The sequence below is a fragment of the Cololabis saira genome, chromosome 17 (assembly GCF_033807715.1).
Source record: "Cololabis saira isolate AMF1-May2022 chromosome 17, fColSai1.1, whole genome shotgun sequence".
Taxonomy (NCBI): domain Eukaryota; kingdom Metazoa; phylum Chordata; class Actinopteri; order Beloniformes; family Belonidae; genus Cololabis; species Cololabis saira.
The window spans coordinates 3740365-3758095 of NC_084603.1; the positions used below are offsets into that span (position 1 = coordinate 3740365).

The following is a 17731-nucleotide window of genomic DNA, read 5'->3' on the forward strand; positions in this document are numbered from 1 at the left end:
CTCATGCAGCAACAAATGAACACCTCCCTCTGTTTGAATGTGGTGTTTAGGCTTAGCTGCATTCCTAATATGGACTGGAGCCTCAAGATGTTAAACTGCTGTAGAGATAACGAAATCAAACATCCGCATAGAGCAAAGAATGCAAATGCAATCTGTAACAGTTGTAAGTAGCCCTTTGCAAAAACAAAGATTGTTCGTACGCACTGTGAAGTGCGTTTTAAGTGTATTTCCATTACTGTTTGAAGTATTTTAGCAGTGAAAGACCCTACTCTGCATATATGTCAATTCTTTCTGCTTATGGTGCAAATATTACATGTCTTATGATGATTATATTTACAAAAAATGATTGATAGTCACTGGCAGCCAAATAACCACAAAAACAGATCATTTGATCTATATAGCTGTACTGGTGAACGTGATCTATAATAAAACATGATCAGTTTCATCCACCGCTCTCATCGATCTCTTTCGCCTTCACACATCTTGGTGTTGTTTTGTCACACAGATCCAGTTCTGACTGGTTTGAGCCAGTCCCGTGCGCATGCGCACTCGGTGTAAACAGGAAGAACCGACGGAAAGTAGGCTACATTTACCAAAAAGAGACGACGATGGTCGGACAAAAACCAGCCAACGCCGTGTTTTTATCTACATGCATTTACTGATATATGACGTTATATAGCACCTGGCAAATACTGCTTTCATATCTGGCAGGAAACAGTGGCGTAATCTGTGGAAAAAACCCGAGTCGCTAATACCGTAAGCTGGCAACGCAGTTTTTCCGCCAGCTAAACCTGCATCATTTATTATAGTTTCCTCTTCGGTTCAATTCTTCTGACTCGAGGAGAAAAGTGGTGAATAATGGTTCAGAAAGAGAAGACGCCGGAGACTCCGCAGCTGGAGGCTGAGCCGAGCCCCAGCCCGGTCCCCGGGGAGGCTTGTGCGGAGGCCCCGGGCCCGGCGGAGGAGCCCGTCCCCGGGCTGGAAGCCCCGGACCCCCGCAAGTTCATCAGCGGCGTCGTGGAAGGTAACGCGTCATTTATGGTCCCACGTTAAAGCGACGCGGAGTTACGGGGGCGCGTCGCCGCGTACCCTACGGCGTAGGCTCTGCGTCGGTGTAACGCGGAAGCATAAATCAGCCTTTATGCCTCACATACACATGTGTAGAACACACACCCAGCTATCTTGTTCCTAGCTTTATGCACGAATTGTGCAGTTTGGAATTCCACTATGTCAAATATTTTTAAATGTATTGATTTACTGGAAGCCAATGCTTTGCTCAAAGGTTTAATATCCCAGAAACACCTAGTAGTATCCCATACACCAAAGCCATTTCTAACCAAAATTGTCATTTCAGAACCTTGGAGGTAACACAACATGACACATTACCGCAAATACATTTTTTTGTATATGCTGGCAATGAAAAACAATACAATTTGTTTGTATTACAGCTGTTATTCTTTGCTATCAAGTTGATAGCACTGTCTGTGATAGTCTAAATTAGATTAAGGTTAGGCAAAGGGCATGCATCAGTTCATTCAGGTGATTAATTAAAGATCCAGTCAATAAAATACATGTATTTGTACAGTTTAAAGCATTATTTATGTGTTATTCATGCGTTTTTCATCATAAAAAAGAGCAAAAAAATAATAATAATGCTGATGGTTTCAGCCCCTGATCATTTCTCATTAGCCCCTGATGTCTTTGGATCCTAAAAACGCCCCTGCTATCAACTACCAGGCCAAATACACTTTTTTTTTTCCTAGCACTCCCCTTCCCCTCAAAGTGCTTCTGCTCTTTGTTCAGGCTGCATAAATATACTTATTTACACTATACTGTCTCTATTAACTGCATCTGCTCTATATCTATGTATATATATCTACACATACATACACACATACATACATACAGACACATATATATATATATATATATATATATATATACATATATACATATAAGTATATATATATATATATATATATATATATATATATTAGGGCTGCAACTAACGACTATTTTAATAGTCGACTAGTCACCGACTATTGAGACGGTTAGTCGACTAATTGGATAATTAGTAATTTTTTCTTAAATTTAGTATGTCGCTTTAATTATGTGGCAAATGATAATAAACACAAGAAAGATGGGTACTTCAGTGAAAAATACAGGACTGTCTCAGAAAATTAGAATATTGTGATAAAGTCCTTTTATTTTCTGTAATGCAAAAATGTCATACATTCTGGATTCATTACAAATCAACTGAAATATTGCAAGCCTTTTATTATTTTAATATTGCTGATCATGGCTTACAGCTTAAGAAAACTCAAATATCCTATCTAAAAAAAATGGAATATTCTGGGAATCTTAAGCTGTAAGCCATAATATATATATATATATATATATATATATATATATATATATATATATATATACATACATACACACACACACACACACACACACACACACACACACATACATACATATCTATATATACACACATGCATACACACACATATAATTAGCTGCCCATTTCTGTACATAAATATAAACAAATCTACCCATTCACCCAATAGTGTTATTTCAGGCCGCTAAAAGCCGCTAAACCCCTTCCTCTTTGTACCTCGTGAAAATCATATTTTTATATTTGTTTTTAAACTGGTTCAAGTTCAGACATTGTTTTAATTCTGAATCCATTCGGTTCCATAGTTTAACTCCACTGACTGATATAGAAAATATTTTCATTGTTGTTTGTGTTCTGCAGGTCTTAAAATGTAGAGAACCCCTTAAATTATACCTCTCCTCTCTGTCATAAAACATTTCCTGTAAGTGAGATGGTAATACGTTTTTTCCTAGCTTCATACATGAATTGTGCAGTTTGGAATTTCACTATGTCAAAAAATTTGATTATTAAACTAAATATAATTAAGATATCAAGTGTTAAAGGATGAAATTATTTGTTTTGTTTTCTTAAACTTCTCTTGAAGGGTTGTTTTTTACATGTACAAAAATAACATGTATAAAAAAAAAAATCTATCTGCAGTCAGAAGATCTGCGTCGAAATGTTGCAATAATTCGACATTCCGTTCAGGGGTTTATTGTTGTATTTGGAGGAAATACCAGTCACGTGGTCAGTGTTGGTTCTGAAATGACAATATTGATTAAAATATCAGAAACCTTCAATACTAAAACACCACATTTTAGGATGTTAATTGATAAAAATCCCAGGCTGTATTTGAGACAATTTTGACGAATCACTAATTTCTCTGTAAGTTTTTGCAAACCAAAGGTTTTAAGAAATTATTCCTAAAGAATATTGGATTTTTTTTTTAACCTTTATTTACCCAGGCAAGCAATTTAAGAACAAATTTGTTTTTACAAATGCAGCCTGAACAAAGAGCAGAAGCACTTTGAGGGGAAGAGGAGAAAAAAAGGTGTCTATTTGGCCTGGTAGTAGATAGCAAAGAATAACAGCTGTAATACAAACAAATTGTATGTTTTTCATTGCCGGCATATACAAAAAAAATGTATTTGCGGTAATGTGTCATGTTGTGTTACCTCCAAGGTTCTGAAATGACAATATTGGTTAGAAATGGCTTTGGTGTATGGGATACTAGGTGTTGTGTACCTTTCTGGGATATTAAACCTTTTGAGCAAAGCATTGGCTTTCAGTAGATCAATAAATTGTTACAGGGAAAATAATATTTATGTTTAATATCCCAGACTAGGGTAAAAACGTCCCAAACGCTAATTTGGATGTCTTCTTTAGGGGATTTAATTAATTATATATTTTAAATCGTTCATTTAAAACTAAGAGAAAAATATCAGAAACCCTAAATACTAAACACAAAATTTTTGGATGTTTATTGATAAAAATCCCAGGCTGTACTTGACACTTTTGACGAATCACTACTTTTTGCAAACTAAAGATTTTAAGGAAATTATTCCTAAAAAATATTGCCAAATGGATCTATTTCGCCTGGTAGTTGAGAGCAAAGAATAACAGCTGTAAAACAAACAAATTGTATGTATTTCATTGCCGGCATATACAAAAAAATGTAACTGCAGTAATGTGTCATGTTCTGTTAGCTCCAAGGTGAGCATGTAGCTTTCTAAACAATAAAAGTTGCATGATGGTACAGCCAACTCGAGTGTCAAATTGTCAGTTACAGGAGTTCGGCCGGACAGATAGCATTGCAGACTGTATAGAAACTGAATATATTGTTTTTCATTACAGGCTTTTATGGCCGTCCATGGACAATGGAACAAAGGAAAGAATTATTTCGAAGGTATTGTGCCCTTTTTTTTTCCCCTCTCTCCAAAATGTGCATGTTGATAAAGATCATAGCAGGGTTGTAATACTGACTTTGTACAACACTCAATCTTACAGGCAGCAGAAATGGGGACTCAACACGTATCTCTACGCACCCAAAGATGACTACAAGCATAGAATGTTCTGGCGAGAGCTGTATTCAGTGGAAGAAGCAGGTAGGGATGGGCAGTATGGACTAAAAAATGTATCACGATAATTTCTGGCATTTATCCCGATAACGATAAAAATTACGATTTAAAAAAAAAAAAAAAAAAAAAAAAAAAAAAAAAAATACCAATTCATCTCCACCTTTTCAACTGTAAATCTATCTCGCTCTCAGATCCGCCATGTTTGTTACACAAAAACGTCATCAACGGGAATTTATCTATCTTTCTTTATTTCTTTCTGGCTCATTTCCTTCCTTCCTTTCTTCCCTTCCTTCCTTCTTTCCTCCTGCTCTCTCCTTTCTTCCTTCCTTCCTTCTTCCCTTCCTCTTTTCTCCCTTCCTTCCTCCTTTCCTTCCTTCCTTCCTTCCTTCTCCCCTTTCCTTCCTTCCTTCCTCCTGCTCTCTCCTTTCTTCCTTCCTTCCTTCTTCCCTTCCTCTTTTCTCCCTTCCTTCCTTCCTTCCTTCCTTCCTTCCTTCCTTTTTTCCCTTCCTTCCTTCCTTCCTCCTGCTCTCTCCTTCCTTCCTTCCTTCTTCCCTTCCTCTTTTCTCCCTTCCTTCCTCCTTTCCTTCTTTCCTTCCTTCCTTCCTTCCTTCCTTCTTCCCTTCCTCTTTTCTCCCTTCCTTCCTCCTTTCCTTCCTTCCTTCCTTCCTTCCTTCCTTCCTTCCTTCCTTCCTTCCTTCCTTCCTTCCTTCCTTTTTTCCCTTCCTTCCTTCCTTCCTTCCGCTCTCTCCTTCCTTCCTTCCTTCCTTCCTTCCTTCCTTCCTTCCTTCCTTCCTTCCTTCTTCCCTTCCTTCCTCCTTTCCTTGTTTCCTTCCTTCCTTCTCCCCTTTCCTTCCTTCCTTCCTCCTGCTCTCTCCTTCCTTCCTTCCTTCCTTCCTTCCTTCTTCCCTTCCTCTTTTCTCCCTTCCTTCCTCCTTTCCTTCCTTCCTTCCTTCCTTCTCCCCTTTCCTTCCTTCCTTCCTTCCTTCCTTCCTTCCTTCCTTCCTTCCTTCCTTCTTCCCTTCCTCTTTTCTCCCTTCCTTCCTCCTTTCCTTGTTTCCTTCCTTCCTTCTCCCCTTTCCTTCCTTCCTTCCTCCTGCTCTCTCCTTCCTTCCTTCCTTCCTTCCTTCCTTCCTTCCTTCCTTCCTTCCTTCCTTCCTTCCTTCTTCCCTTCCTTCCTCCTTTCCTTGTTTCCTTCCTTCCTTCTCCCCTTTCCTTCCTTCCTTCCTTCCTCCTGCTCTCTCCTTCCTTCCTTCCTTCCTTCTTCCCTTCCTCTTTTCTCCCTTCCTTCCTCCTTTCCTTCCTTCCTTCCTTCCTTCCTTCTCCCCTTTCCTTCCTTCCTTCCTTCCTTCCTTCCTTCCTTCTTCCCTTCTTCTTTTCTCCCTTCCTTCCTCCTTTCCTTGTTTCCTTCCTTCCTTCTCCCCTTTCCTTCCTTCCTTCCTCCTGCTCTCTCCTTCCTTCCTTCCTTCCTTCCTTCCTTCCTTCCTTCCTTCCTTCCTTCCTTCCTTCCTTCCTTCCTTCCTTCCTTTTATCATTTTTACCGTGAGATACAAATTCTTATCGTGAGGAATGTTTTTGACGGTATATCGTGAACGGTAAAATATCGCCCATTCCTAGAAGCAGGTGACTTGTGATAATAGAGTTTGGGATAATCTGCCCTGAAGTTTTCAACATGAACTGTGCTTGCTACCCAGGACAGTTGCTATTACTCAGTTAGGATTTAAGAAAGGCTCAAAATTGTATTAAGTGAGTGATTTTATGTTATTCATCAAAAATGTTCTTTTTCCAACTATTTTGTAGAGCAACTCATGACTTTGATTGCTGCTGCCAAGGAGTATGGAATAGAGTTCATTTATGCCATTTCCCCGGGATTAGACATTACCTTCTCCAATCAAAAAGAAGTTTCAGCACTCAAAAGAAAACTTGACCAGGTATTGCAACATTTTGTCTTATTTGGAGTAAATGATTGTGTAAAATCTATGTATGTATGTATGTTAGGGGTGTAACAATATATCGTGCCACGATATTGGGTTATGTTAATCTATTGTGTTGACTAGTAACGCGCATCCGACCGACCAAAATCTTACTCCGCTCAGAAGAAACTAGTCCCGTTTTGCGGTCCTGTTTTGAGCTCTGAACTTTTACTTATTTAAGTCTGGTGTAGAGTTAAGCCTTACCTTATTAAATTAAACCTTTTTGGGGTCGTGAGTAGGATAAACACGGGACAACTTCTGCGTGAGTTTGCGTGTACTTCAATGTCCGCTCAACAGCGTAGGATTTTAGAACATCAACACAACACCTAGTGCTGTATCACTCCGCCCAATCTAAAACATACTAACAACTGATATACTGACTAGTGTAATTATAGTCCCTGATTTACAGAATATAAAGAATATATTTATAAAATAATGAACCCTGAATTACCAAAATAACCTTCTTAACAAAAATGAATCTCCTCTTACATTTATAAGGTGAGCATGAATCAATCTTTTTTATGATGTAAAATTGTATGTATTTATTTACTTGTATTTATTTATTCAATTTTAGTTGTTAAATTTCTGGAAAAGAATAAAGTCAAATCATACATGAGAGAAACTATTCAGTTTGTGGCAAAATATTTGTACTTGTATGAAATTGAAGATGCATAATGCAAACCTGACATTTACTTTTAGTTCAGTTTGTGGAAAATGGTTGGCCTGGCTTTCTCTTTAAAACTTAAACAGTTATAAAGCATTACAAACTGAAACAATAGGGCAAACGCACAGCATTGTTTTGTATTTTGTGTCTTTCAAATAAAAGACAATTTTTTCCAGTCATATGTTCCTCATTCAAGGTTGTTAAAAAAATACTGCTATAATATCGTATCGTATCGTTATCGTGACCTCAGTATCGTGTATCGTATCGTATCGTGAGATTAGTGTATCGTTACACCCCTAATGTATGTGTTTATTTATTTTGAGTTTTATTTTTGTACCTGACTCTTCACTTTTCCCATCAGGTTACTCATTTTGGCTGCAAGTCATTTGCCTTACTTTTTGATGATATTGACCACAACATGTGCCCTGCTGACAAAGAAGTATTCAGCTCTTTTGCACACGCTCAGGTTTCCATTACAAATGAAATCTACCAGTATCTGGGAGAGCCTGAAACTTTTCTCTTCTGTCCCACAGGTACCTCAGTTCTAAATACGTTTTTATGTTTTACACATTTGTTTAATCCAAATATGTATTCAATGCTTCTTCTTTTTTTTTTGTCTTGCCCTTGAAATAGAGTATTGTGGAACATTCTGCTACCCAAGTGTCTCTCAGTCTCCCTACCTCCACACAGTAGGAGAGAAACTACTGCCTGGCATTGAAGTATTATGGACAGGCAAGTCAGAAAGTGTTGTGAAATAACCAAAGCCGTTTCTAGTGTTAAGCATAAACAGGGTTTCCGCTGGGTTTTAAAAAGTATTAAAAAGTGATAAATGAAAATTGCCAAATTTAAGGCCATTAAAAGTGTTAAATTCACTGTCAGAGGTATTATTTTTTTTAAAATTGGTATTATTTTTTACCTTTTACATTTTAAGCAGTCTATTTTATTGTCATTCACAAAGTGAAATAAATGTGAAACATCTGGTCAACATCAATGAGTCTATAAATCTGTTCTGTATAGTGTTCTATAAGTCAAAATTTGTATTAATGTTAAAAGGTCCATGATTAACACTTAATGTTGTGACAGTTTTTAAAAAAAAATCTGAAGGTAGTGAAAAAGGTATTAAATTGGTATTAAATTTAACATAAGGATTGCTGTATAAACCCTGATAAAGGCAAACTGTTTCTTTTTTTAAATGTTTTTTTTTTTTTTTTTGAAGGCCCCAAAGTGGTATCCAAAGATATACCCGTGGAGTCTATTGAGGAGGTTTCAAAAATTCTAAGAAGAGCTCCTGTAATCTGGGACAATATTCATGCCAATGATTATGATCAGAAGAGACTCTTCTTAGGCCCGTACAAGGGCCGCTCTACAGAGCTCATCCCGAGACTGAAGGGAGTCCTCACCAATCCCAACTGCGAGTTTGAAACAAACTTTGTAGCAATCCACACTTTGGCCACCTGGTACAAGTCTAATATGAATGGCGTTCGGAAGGATGTGGTCATGAGTAAGTATTATCTGAATCAGTCATGCTCATTTTTTAGTATGGGTCTGATTGTTTATCAATCTGTTTTTGTTTTTGTCATCTCAGCTGATGGTGAGGAAAGTACCGTGTCCATCCAAATCAAGTTGGAGAATGAAGGGAGTGATGAAGAGCTGGAGACAGACATTCTCTACAGCCCACAGCTGGCTCTGAAACTAGCTCTTTCAGAATGGCTCGGAGAATTTGGTGTGCCTCACCAATACAACAGTACGAGCAACCACACTATTATATCTTTTATAGTTATATATGTATATATATATATATGTATATATATATATATATATATATATATATATATATATATATATATATATATATATATATATATATATATTAGGGATGGGCGGTATGGACTAAAAAATGTATCACGATCATTTCTGGCATTTATCCCGATAACGATTAAAATGACGATAAAAAAATACCAATTCAACTCCGCCTTTTCAACTATTAATCTATCTCGCTCTCAGATCTGCCATGTTTGTTACACAAAAACGTCATCAACGGGAATTTATTCTTTCTTTCTTTCTTTCTTTCTTTTTTTCTTTCTTTCTTTCTTTCTTTCTTGCTCATTTCCTTCCTTCCTTCCTTCTTTCCTCCTGCTCTCTCCTTCCTTCCTTCCTTCCTTCCTTCCTTCCTTCCTTCCTTCCTTCCTTCCTTCCTTCTTTCCTCCTGCTCTCTCCTTCCTTCCTTCCTTCCTTCTGTCCTTCCTTCCTTCCTTCCTTCCTTCCTTCCTTCCTTCCTTCCTTCTGTCCTTCCTTCATCCCTTCCTTCCTTCCTTCCTTCCTTCCTTCCTTCTGTCCTTCCTTCATCCCTTCCTTCCTTCCTTCCTTCCTTCCTTCTTTCCTCCTGCTCTCTCCTTCCTTCCTTCCTTCCTTCCTTCCTTCCTTCCTTCCTTCCTTCCTTCCTTCCTTCTTTCCTCCTGCTCTCTCCTTCCTTCCTTCCTTCCTTCCTTCTTTCCTCCTGCTCTCTCCTTCCTTCCTTCCTTCCTTCCTTCCTTCCTTCCTTCCTTCCTTCCTTCCTTCCTTCCTTCCTTCCTTCCTTCCTTCCTTCCTTCCTTCCTTCCTTCCTTCCTTCCTTCCTTCCTTCACGTACGTTGTGCATGGATTTAACGCAGAACCATAAATCAGTTTTACACAAAAACGTCATGAACGGGAATTTATCGTTTTTACCGTGAGATACAAATTCTTATCGTGGGGAATTTTTTTGACGGTTTATCGTGAACGGTAAAATATCGCCCATTCCTAATATATATATATATATATATATATATATATATATATATATATATATATATATATATATATATATATATTTATAGAAAAATCACTTAAAAGTAGAGTGATGATATTCGATTTGAAAGTAACAATGCTTTTTTTTTTTTTTTGTTGTTTTTTTTCAGGCCGACAGGTGCCTCAGAGTGGTGCCAAAAGCACAGTCATTGATGTGTCATCTATGGCAGCTCCTGCACTTTGCTCGACCACATCAGTCACAACGGTCTTCCAGCAGCCCATTATGTCACCAGCAATGCCCCCTCTCTGCCTAGATCCACTTCCACTTCCCATGGAAAAACCCCTTCAGGAAGTAGTGGAGGTGGGTTTTATTGTTGCTCACATTCAGTTGTGGCTCCTAAATAACCCAAATGAGTTTAGGATTCTTACGCTCTCCTATAAACAGGATTTACTATTATTTAGCCAACCTAAGAGTTTCAAGCTATATAATAATAATAATAATAATAATAATAATAATAATAATAATAATAATACATTACCGTATTTTCTGGACTATATGCCGCACCTGCATACAAGCCGCATCCGCTCCATTTAAAAAAAAAAAAAAAAAAGATCTGCAAGCTGCAGATATTTATGTTGTTAGATTAGATATTTACTACATGTACAGAAGGATTTTGAACTGTAAATGATGTACATGTTTGTACCTAAATAGATCCTTTCCTAACTGTCTTTTAAACGGCAGCAACTTTGCTGATTAAAACGGGACAGAACCAAGAGAAAATAACCGGTATTTATTCTATTTATTTATTCAGATCTATTTATCTGTTTGAAATCTGCTTCTACCTACTTCTATCTGCTAAAGAAGAAGTAGCGTATTCTTCTTTGCATTTATTTTGTCTTAGTTTTGATTCTAATTCCGGTTAGAGCGCCCGAGCGGTGGAAGAAAAATCCACAGAATAGCCGCACCTTTGTATAAGCCGCATGGTTGAAAACCTATGAAAAAAGTAGCGGCGTATAGTCCAGAAAATACGGTAACTAAACAAATATTTATTACATGACTGGTAATAATTATGTACATCCATTCTTGGTCTTTCTGAGGGAGTTCTGTGCCTCTGTGATTTGATACAAAACAAACCTTTTTGTTAACTAAAAAGCACCTGTTTGGGTTTATTAACTTTTTTTGTTTCTCTACGCTGTTCAGGTGGACGTGGAGAAAAAGGATTCTGACGAAGAACCGATGGAGATGGTGGTGGAGAAGCTGGAAGAGCCAGAGCCAGAAGCAGAAGTTGACCCAGAGGAGAAACCAGTTAGTCCTATCTTGACTGAGAAAATGGCAGAAGACCTAAAGCCAATGGATACAGACAAGGAGAGTCTGGCTGAGTCCAAGTCCCTGAAGAGTCAATCCAGGAGGACTCTGGGAGTGATATTGCCCCAATGCAAACAGATGATCAAATCAAACAGGTGCTGCAAACATGACGTTTCCTTTTCTGTTTTTTTTTATTTGCCTCTACCTCCAAGTTAAGTCAAAACCCCATTAGAATTTGCATTTATCCCGATAACGATTAAAATGACGATAAAAAAAATACCAATTCAACTCCGCCTTTTCAACTATTAATCTATCTCGCTCTCAGATCCGCCATGTTTGTTACACAAAAACGTCATCAACAGGAATTTATCCTTTCTTTCTTTCTTTCTTTCTTTCTTTCTTTCTTTCTTTCTTTTCTTTCTTTCTTTCTTTCTTTCTTTCTTTCTTTCTTTCTTTCTTTCTTTCTTTCTTTCTTTCTTTCTTTCTTTCTTTCTTTCTTTCTTTCTTTCTTTCTTTCTTTCTTTCTTTCTTTCTTTCTTTCTTTCTTCCTTCCTTCCTTCCTTCCTTTCCTTCCTTCCTTCCTTCCTTCATGACTGGTAATAATTATGTACATCCATTCTTGGTCTTTCTGTTAAGTTGCATTATCTTCAATTTGTGTTTTCAGGAGTTGTTTGTTCCAGGGCTCAATGAGAAACCACTGTTCTCAGCCGAGCCGCTCACACTTGAGGACCTGTGCTTGCTGGCAGAGCTCTTCTACCTGCCGTACGAGCACGGACCCAAGGCCATGCAGATGCTAAAGGAGTTCAACTGGTTACGAGCCAACAGCAGTGTCGTCAGTGTCAACTGCAAAAGGAAGGAGAATGAAAAGGTGGGTTGTTTTATTGAAAGAAAGACAGTGTGACAAGTAGGGTTTCCACCTTTCAGAAATAGAAATAAGGACGCCCTGATTTCAGCAGCGCAGGAGCCAAAAAAAACCCCCAAAACTTCTAAACTGAATCAAAATGTGTTTATTTTATATGAAAAACAAAATGCTTTGATTAAAGTTTAAAGTGCTTTAATAGCATTGAACTTGCAGGACTGTACAGACAGACAACCATACTAGCAACTGAAATATCCTCCTATGCTACGTATGTCCATATCAGCCCAGATGTAGAATATAGATACAGGTGAAGAATATGGTGTAAAAGTTAATTTATTTCAATAATTCAACTAGAATATGGTGTAAAAGTTAATTTATTTCAATAATTCAACTAGAATATGGTGTTAAAGTTAATTTATTTCAATAATTCAACTAGAATATGGTGTAAAAGTTAATTTATTTCAATAATTCAACTAGAATATGGTGTAAAAGTTAATTTATTTCAATAATTCAACTAGAATATGGTGTAAAGGTTAATTTATTTCAATAATTCAACTAGAATATGGTGTAAAAGTTAATTTATTTCAATAATTCAACTAGAATATGGTGTAAAAGTTAATGAAAATACGGTACAAATCGCGTCCCGTATTAGTTCAATACGGACGCAACATTTTTTTCTCAAATAAAGGACAATTCCGTATTTTACGGGACGGGTGGCAACCCTAGTGACAAGAGAATAATGTATAATAAGGTCTAGTACTGATGCATAAATAAAGTAACTGGTGATGGAGGTGAAACAAAATGGTGGAAATGTACTACCTTTACTAGCCATTAGGTGGTGTGGTTATGATTGCTGTGGGGTATGTTTGCTAAAGGCAAGTGTTGACCCTATTTATTTGTTTAAGTAACAGCTTCCCATATTAAGCCACCTACCCTTTTCATTCTTTTTTTACATGTTTTTTTTAAACAAATGACATAGATATTCCACAGTGCAAAAACACAAGTGTAAAGGGTAGACCAAAGCTTTTTAACATTTTCAGTACTTTGATTTTTGATCTTTATTCATCTTGAACAAAACAATAAAAAAAAAACACACCATACATCAACAACAATAATAAAGCACAACCAGTTTTGTTCAAGAAGGGACAGGAAGAAGCAAATGCTTATCTAGTCGGCCCCTTCTTGCAATATAAGAGTATCCGATATATAAAAGAATAATAAATAAATATAATAATAATAATAAATAATACTTACAGGAGAATTTGAGTATACAAGACCATTTGCTTTTTTTTTTAAATTGGATTCAGTTAGATAATACTCAAGTTCTCAAAGCAGGATTATTTTGTTACATTATAAATATGTAATGAATAGAAAATAATGAGCACATAAATTACACCTGGACAAACTGATTAACTTTTGTTTTGTAAAGAAACACACTGGAAAGTGTAAATCATGTACTGTGCTCCTTTTTTTTTGTTGACTTGACTTGTTTCAAACCCCTGTGTTGCATTCAGGTTGCAGAATGGCAGTCACGTGCAGAGAAGTTTGAGGAGATGTGCTGTTCAGTCATCCAGATGTTCACACGACTGTCTAATACAGCCAACCGCACCATCCTGTATGACCTCTACCCTTACATTGGGACATCAAGAGCAACATTTCTATGGTCAAGTCTTTTGTCCAGTGGTTAGGTGTGTATGAAAAGAGCCACAGCTTCCTCACTCTTAGAGCACCATAGCTTACTATCAAGTCTGTTTTCAGAGACACAGTTTTCAAGAAGGAATTGAGATTAAATCAAACACATAAATACTTATTTTTACTGCATGCATTTTACTTTAGTTTTGGACATCCGTAGTTTAACGAGACAAAATTATTATAATTTTGCATCTATTCACATCCGCACATCTGGTAGAATTTCTAATCAAAGACTAAGAGCAGTATAGCTCCTAGTAGGAATGGGCGATATTTTACCGTTCACGATATACCGTCAAAAGAATTCCTCACGATAAGAATTTGTCACGTCGCGGTAAAAACGATAAATTCCCGTTGATTATGTTTTTGTGTAAAGCTGATTTTTGTAAGGAAGGAAGGAAGGAAGGAAGGAAGGAAGGAAGGAAGGAAGGAAGGAAGGAAGGAAGGAAGGAAGGAAACAAGGAAAGAAGGAAGGAAGGAAGGAAGGAAGAAGGAAGGAAGGAAGGAAGGAAGGAAGGAAGGAAGGGAGAAAACAAGGAAGGAAGGAAGGAAGGAAGGAAGGAAGGAAGGAAGAAGGAAGGAAGGAAGGGAGAAAACAAGGAAAGAAGGAAGGAAGGAAGGAAGGAAGGAAGGAAGGAAGGAAGGAAGGAAGGGAGGGAGAAAACAAGGAAAGAAGGAAGGAAGGAAGGGAGAAAACAAGGAAAGAAGAAGGAAGGAAGGAAGGAAGGAAGGAAGGAAGGAAGGAAGGGAGAAAACAAGGAAGGAAAGAAGGAAGGAAGGAAGGAAGGAAGGAAGGGAGAAAACAAGGAAAGAAGGAAGGAAGGAAGGAAGGAGAGGAAGAAGGAGGAAGGAAGGAAGGAAGAGAAGGAAGGGAGAAAACAAGGAAAGAAGGAAGGAAGGAAGGGAGAAAAACAAGGAAGGAAGGAAGGAAGGAAGAAGGAAGGAAGGAAGGAGAAAACAAGGAAAGAAGGAAGGAAGGAAGGAAGGAAGGAAAGGAAGGAAGGAAGGAAAGGGGAGAAGGAAGGGAGAAAACAAGGAAAGGAGGAAGGAAGGAGAAAGAGGAAGAAGAAGGAAGGAGAGAGCAGGAGGAAGGAAGGAAGAAGGAAGGAAGGAAGGAAGGGAGGGAGAAACAAGAAAGAGGAAGAAGGAAGGAAGGAAGGAAGGAAGGAAGGAAGGAGGAGGAGAAGGGAAGGGAGAAAAGAAGGAAGAGGAAGAGAAGGAAGGAAGAAGGAGAAGAGGAAAGGGGAAGAAGGAAGAGAAAAGAGGAAGGAGAAGGAAGGAGAAAGAGAAGAAGAAGAAAGGAAGGAAGAGAGAAAGAAAGAAAGGAAAGAAAGAAAGAAAGAAAGAAAGAAAGAAAGAAAGAAGAAAGAAAGAAAGAAAGAAAGAAAGAAAGAAAGAAAGAAAGAGAAAGATAAATTCCGTTGATGATGTTTTTGTGTAACAAACATGGCGGATCTGAGAGCGAGATAGATTTATATTTAAAAAGGTGGAGTTGAATTGGTATTTTTTTATCGTCATTTTTATCGTCTATCGGGATAAATGCCAGAAATTATCGTGATACATTTTTTAGTCCATACCGCCCATCCCTAGCTCCTAGTGATTATGGCTTCACTTTTGTATTGGTGAGAATCTGGGACCTAGCGGTGAGTTTTAAAAGATAAGTCAGATTAACATAGAGGCTGAGCCAAATGACTTGCTTCCGAATAGTTTTGATTTCATGAATTCCTCTCTCAGACACATTGGTTGTGTTTCTTTTTTCATAAGACTGAATGCCGCTTGCACTGCTAACGTCCTCCCTGTTTATCCCACAACAAACTGCTCCATGTTGATAATGTCTGGATCTGTGTGGAAAAGGCTCCAGCAGGGTAACTGCTGCTTGCTGTGTATCCAGTAACATCATTGCTGCAATTCCAACATAGACACTTGCTTCCATTCTCTGTCTGTGGGGCCGGGAACCAATGGATGTCCCCGCTCCCCCTCCACGCCCTAGCGCGGCATGCGATCTTGGAGAGCAAGTTGCCTCACTGTGGAAGCCATTCTGGTGCATAGACAATTATGGATACGAGATTTGTCTCGTCATGAAGCATACAAAAAAATAGTTTTTGGTCATTTGCTCAATCTGTATCAGTGTGGGTTCATTTGCTGCATAAAGAGATGCAATTTCTTTTTTTTTCCTCTCCGACTACCTGTTGATGGTACACCGTGATACAGATTGAGTAAAAATCACTGTGGGGATAGCATCTCCATCTATTTTTGGAGTATTATTTGATTAGTCTGAAGCTCCAGCATGGCCTGTAGGTTACTCCCTGTAACCCAGTTTCATTCACAGGTTTCTGTCCGGCTACACGGTAAAGCTGAGGTCTCAGCCATCAGTACTACACAGCAGGCAGCATACTCCTACTGGGAAAACCACCAACAAAACAAAAATCACACTACTGGTTTAATGGACCAGTCAGTGATATCAAACTAGGAATGGGCGATATTTTACCGTTCACGATAAACCGTCAAAAAAATTCCCCACGGTAAGAATTTGTCATCTCACGGTAAAAACGATAAATTGAGGAATGAGCCTGAAAGAAAGAAAGAAAGAAAGAAAGAAAGAAAGAAAGAAAGAAAGAAAGAAAGAAAGAAAGAAAGAAAGAAAGAAAGAAAGAAAGAAAGAAAGAAAGAAAGAAAGAAAGAAAGAAATGAGCCTGAAAGAAAGAAGAAAGAAAGAAAGAAAGAAAGAAAGAAAGAAAGAAAGAAATGAGCCTGAAAGAAAGAAGAAAGAAATGAGCCTGAAAGAAAGAAAGAAAGAAAGAAATGAGCCTGAAAGAAAGAAGAAATGAGCCTGAAAGAAAGATAGAAAGAAAGAAATGAGCCTGAAAGAAGAAAGAAAGAAAGAAATGAGCCTGAAAGAAAGAAAGAAAGAAAGAAATGAGCCTGAAAGAAAGAAAGAAAGAAAGAAAGAAATGAGCCTGAAAGAAAGAAAGAAAGAAAGAAATGAGCCTGAAAGAAAGAAAGAAAGAAAGAAAGAAATGAGCATGAAAGAAAGAAAGAATAAAGAAATGAGTCCTGAAAGAAAGAAAGAAAGAAAGAAAGAAAGAAAGAAAGAAAGAAAGAAAGAAGAAAGAAAGAAATGAGCCAGAAAGAAAGAAAGAAAGAAAGAAGAAAGAAAGAAATGAGCCAGAAAGAAAGAAAGAAAGAAAGAAATGAGCAGAAAGAAAGAAAGAAGAAAGAAAGAAAGAAGAAAGAAATGAGCATGAAAGAAAGAAAGAAAGAAAGAAATGAGCATGAAAGAAAGAAAGAGAAAGAAATGAGCCTGAAAGAAAGAAAGAAGAAAGAAATGAGCCTGAAAGAAAGAAATATTCCCGTTGATGACACTTTTTGTATTGGTATTTTTTTTTATCGTTATTGGGTTAAATGCCAGAAATTATCGTGATACATTTTTTTTGTCCATACCGCCCATCCCTATATCAAACACACTAGTCTGGGGTCCTTTTTTGTTGTTGTTTTTAACCCCGATTAGTCCACATGTTTTTCTCTTTAACAGAAGCTTTGCAGCCGGCACTTAGTCACAACCTTCCTGGTTATTTTACTGAGAACACTTACTAATAAATATTTTCTACTGTTTTCTCCCTTCACTATGTACAGATGGAAGAATCCACAGTACAAGTTTCTACTGCTATTGGATCGACAGTGGCCGATGTATGCGCAGTGCAGGCGTTGTCTCTTCCCTTGTTTATGCTTTAATTGAGCTTTGTATTTTATGCATTTACTTTGTATTTTAACTAAATTCGTAAATATATACGACTGTAATGGAGGAAAGGAAGCAGCCCTCCGGATGAAGTCCACATCCTGCGCAGCGATTTTAGGTTTGGATGAAGTGTTAACTCCCAAATTTCTCCCTTTGGCAGCATCTCTAACTTGTTGTTTTTTCTTTTTTTCTGTCAGTAGGCTTTTAGAAATCAGCCTGATGCACCTACCCAGAGGAACTTTTGCTTGGCTTTGAAATGTAATCAAGCCACATGAAATTCATC

The 17731-nt window shown here is 37.6% G+C and overlaps 1 protein-coding gene across 1 annotated transcript in view; it reads left to right on the forward strand.

Annotated features, from left to right (window-relative positions):
- Nucleotides 1-561: 561 nt before the first annotated feature.
- Nucleotides 562-17731, forward strand: part of oga (O-GlcNAcase) — a 28046-nt gene continuing 10876 nt past the window's right edge. The window contains 14 exon segments of the mRNA XM_061745970.1: nucleotides 562-1024; nucleotides 4235-4286; nucleotides 4388-4485; nucleotides 6256-6386; nucleotides 7454-7625; nucleotides 7726-7824; nucleotides 8309-8593; nucleotides 8678-8836; nucleotides 10029-10219; nucleotides 11060-11243; nucleotides 11246-11319; nucleotides 11829-12032; nucleotides 13538-13655; nucleotides 13658-13711. Coding sequence (XP_061601954.1) covers nucleotides 859-1024; nucleotides 4235-4286; nucleotides 4388-4485; nucleotides 6256-6386; nucleotides 7454-7625; nucleotides 7726-7824; nucleotides 8309-8593; nucleotides 8678-8836; nucleotides 10029-10219; nucleotides 11060-11243; nucleotides 11246-11319; nucleotides 11829-12032; nucleotides 13538-13655; nucleotides 13658-13711 — 1987 coding nt within the window. The 5' untranslated portion in view covers nucleotides 562-858.